The sequence below is a fragment of the Brassica oleracea genome, chromosome C8 (assembly GCF_000695525.1).
Source record: "Brassica oleracea var. oleracea cultivar TO1000 chromosome C8, BOL, whole genome shotgun sequence".
Lineage (NCBI taxonomy): Eukaryota > Viridiplantae > Streptophyta > Magnoliopsida > Brassicales > Brassicaceae > Brassica > Brassica oleracea.
This window is the reverse complement of record NC_027755.1, coordinates 14,953,992-14,958,029: the sequence shown is the minus strand read 5'-3', so window position 1 is coordinate 14,958,029 and position 4,038 is coordinate 14,953,992. Positions and strand designations below refer to the sequence as shown.

At 33.9% G+C, this 4,038-nt stretch overlaps 1 protein-coding gene across 1 annotated transcript in view; it reads right to left on the bottom strand.

The window, feature by feature from the left end:
• LOC106308734 overlaps positions 1-2,772 on the bottom strand; it is a 9,319-nt gene extending 6,547 nt beyond the window's left edge. Inside the window, exon 1 of the mRNA XM_013745861.1 lies at positions 2,569-2,772. Coding sequence (XP_013601315.1) covers positions 2,569-2,772 — 204 coding nt within the window. The remainder of the gene's footprint in view (positions 1-2,568) is intronic.
• Between the last annotated feature and the right edge of the window lie 1,266 nt (positions 2,773-4,038).

Here is a 4,038-nt window from a genome sequence, read left to right as displayed (position 1 = left end):
GAGGATCATGAAACCAACGTCTATCATAGAGTGCACTCAGAGAAATTACTCAGAGAAATTGATTAAGAAAATTGATAATGCTATAAGGCGTGGTATATGAAATCTCTTAAGAGAAGAGATGTAGTCAAACCAGTTGGACATAAGTAAGTCTTTGGTGAGAAAACATAATAAGAATGGCGAAATTGCATAAGGTTCTCACAAAGACCTGGAATCAATTATAAATGATACATATTCCTATGTGGTGGATGCAACGACATTCTGATTTATTATAAGTCTGGCAAATAAAATACATATCTATATGGTCCACTGGATAATGTGAAAGTTCCGGAGGGTATTGAACTACAGAACACATCAAGTTCTCGAGAACAATATTGAATATCTTTATGTAAACGACTTGAATATCATAGGAACCTCTGGAGAAATTTTCCAAAGATAGAACACATCAAGAAAGAATTTGAATTCAACATGAAAGGTTTTGGGAAAACAAGATTATATATTGGATTATACATTGAGCACCTTGAAAAGAAAATCCTTATGCATCAAATGACATACATAGATAACGTGCTCAAGAAGTTTGATATGGACTAAGCTTACGAATTGACAAGTCCCATAATTATAAGGTTCCTCAGTTTAGAAAAAATAATTCTGGCCCTAATGAAGAAAATGAGGAGATCTTTGGTCCCGAAATGCCATGTCTAAGTGCCATAAAGCTTTGACGGATTTGGCGAGCCATACAAGGCTAGATAAATAATTTGCCGTAATCTATTAGCTAGATATAGCTCTTGATCGACCCAAAGGCACTAGAACGGGATTATACATATTTTTGTTACCTACAAGGAACTAAAGACTTGGGTCCATTTGAGACTAACCTACCCGAAGAAGGGTAAATTATTTTGGTGATACAGGTTGTTTGTCCGCCCAAGTTCACTCAAGTGAGAATTTTGTGGATCTAATTACTAAGGCGTTACTGACATCGAGAGATGTACTCAACAGGGGGAGTAATACGTGTTGTACTCTTTTTCCTTCACCATGGTTTTATCCCATTGGGTTTTCCTGGTAAGATTTTATTGAGACAACATCCAAAGCGTATTACAAACCACTTTGGAGATGGTCTTCCAAGGGGGAGTGTTATAAACCAATGTCTGGTGGAAGCCTATATTCGAAGGCCCATATTCTTATGTCTTTGTATTTTCTATTCTATATTGTATCAGGGTTTCATAGTTATGTAATTCCCTATATAAAGGGCTCCTTATTGTCTAATAAAACTTCGACTTAAGCTGAGATAACTCTCGATATTGTCTGAAATCATTTGTTTGTGCATCATAGACAATGATTAATTTAAGGAAAAAAAAAGGGCTAAATGGGCGATATTGGCGGTGGCTATGACTCCAAATTTCTAGTTTCCACGTATTCAAATTTCAACTATGGATAATGAAAAATTTTCTCATCTACTCACAGAATCAGCAAATTCATTATTAGACTCAGGTAAACCTAAAATGATAATAAATTACTATGAAAATTCAAGAGCATATTTGTACAGTAAATTCAAGAACAGCCTCCACAGTAAACGTATTTGTACAAAGAAAACTCCAAACTGGTGTTAGAAGAAACGGTTCCAATGTTCCTCAAAAAAAAAAAACTGTTCCAGTTGAAGTCAAGAACACGTTACAAGGTTGAAATGTAACTAACTACAGTTCTATTCTCTCCAGCGATAGCTAAAATTCAGGTTGTTAAACATTGATATGTATGTGTATTAACTGGTTACAAGTTACCTAATGTGATAAATATTGATTTACAATGTTGTAGGTACACACACATACATGTTTACCCGGTGCGACAAAGAATCTTTAGTAAATTTTACCGGTGAAGATGATGATCAACCACCATAGCTCATTTAATGGAGAAGAAGATTCCCAAACGTTAAGCTCATCAAGTGATTTGATGGGAGAAAATGATTTATTCTCAGAGTTAAGAAAAGAATAAGTAAGAATTTTTAAACGTTGTATTTGTGTTTCAATGCTAGTTTAACTTCTTAAGAATTGATTTTTTCGATATAAACATAAATGGTGCAGCCGTAATGGGGATATTTGGCTCTCTACAGATTTGTAGAAGAATGGAAGAACCAAAGACATTCAAATCTAACAACCAACAATAATATAAAGCACAAATAGGTAAACATTCAAATCTAACAACCAACAATAATATAAAGCACAAATATGTCAAGCTTGAGACAAGAAGCTTTGCCAATAGCAAAGATAGAGTGTATAGTAGTGTATGAAGAAATCACCTATGTTAGATGGTCTGTACATGATTCAAAAGCATCAAGAGGACGCAGAGAGCAAATACAGATATATAGTTAATTCAACAACAGAAAAAAATGGAAATATAACCACCATTCAAATAGAATGAAATTACTCAACAACAGAGAACTCCATTAATAACTAGATTTGCTGTTGTTTGAACGGCCTTAACAGAAAAGACAAGACATCAGAGAATCAACTACTAGTGCTCTATATTTTGAGGTGGAATGTAGTAAGGGGCCATGTGTGTAGAAGTTTTAGTAGAGACGGTGCCTGTAGCCAGATTGACAAATTCGAGTTCATCAACATCAATGATTTCAACTCTGTTGGGGTACATGCCAGGAAAGGAGCTAGCAGGGACACAGAAAGGTTCAGCCCTGGAGAGGAAAATGACGAGATCTCCAATGTCTTCAGTGTAAACAGCGTTTCCTTCTTCGTCTAGCTTGAACACCAACAAAGCTTTTGTCTTCATATTTTTTTTAATAATAATTTTCACCATTAACTACGAAATACGTAATCGGTTGTTAGGTTTATATTAAATACATATATAATAGGGATATACCAATAAAACTACTTATATGATATAAAGAAATATACGCATGTAATGAGAAATTTGTAAATATGATTATAAATTTAGAACGTTCTTATAATAGATTGGAGAATTCAAACAAAAGTCCAAGTCTCATTTTCCTAAAAATCCAAAATAAAAGTTTACAACCATTTCACTTCGAAACAACGTAGCTTCATTGTGAGTGTCTTCTTATACGTCCTGCCAACAATGCAATAAATCATCTCACACATATCAACCAAGTAACACATTGTGATATATCAGTGTCATTGTCAACCATAAATATTTAGACAAAGAAAGAGTTATAACTTACTTTATGCGCATATCACCGTTGAGATCCACTAATAATAGCATCATTCCACATATTTGAAGCAATTGTTGTTCTCCATTCATTAGCAAGTTCTCTTTGTTGTTCTTGTGTGCCAAGAAATTGAGGACCACTAGTACTTTGGGTAACACTTTGTTCGTCCGTAATTTCTTCTGGAGGAAATTCATCTGAACGACACTTCTGACGGAGATAGTTATGCAATGCAGCACATGCAAGTACTAGTTCTGCTTGTGTCTTATATGGAAAACTAGGTGCAGATTTAAAGATCAGAAATCTTGATTTGAAAATACCAAAGATCCTTTCGATGACGTTTCTTAAACCAGCATGACGATGGTTGAATAATTCTTCTTTATTTTTGGGATCACTATCTCCTCCAGTAAATTCCTTTATATGATATCGGGTACTTCGAAATGGATTTAGGAATTTTTTTCGGTTGGCATATCCACAGTCAGCCAGATAAAATTTTCCTGAAATATTTATAAAGTACAATTTAAATAAAAAAACATAAGATTATAAATAAAATAATGTATCTTAAACATACATAACATCTTTTGGTATGGAATAATGTATGTACCTTCGGGGACTTCAAATCTATTGTTACTTCTAGTCAGAGCATCATTTAACACTTTTGCATCATGAGCTGAACCTTCCCAACCAGTAAGGACATATATGAATTGCAAATCGAAATTGCATGCAGCTAAAATATTTTGGGATAAGATTCCTTTTCTATTTCGATAACTAGCACTTTCATTTCCTACTACCATAGCAGGAATATGTGTTCCATCAATTGCTCCGATACAATCCTAAAAATACAAATAAAATTATTGATGGATAAAAATAAA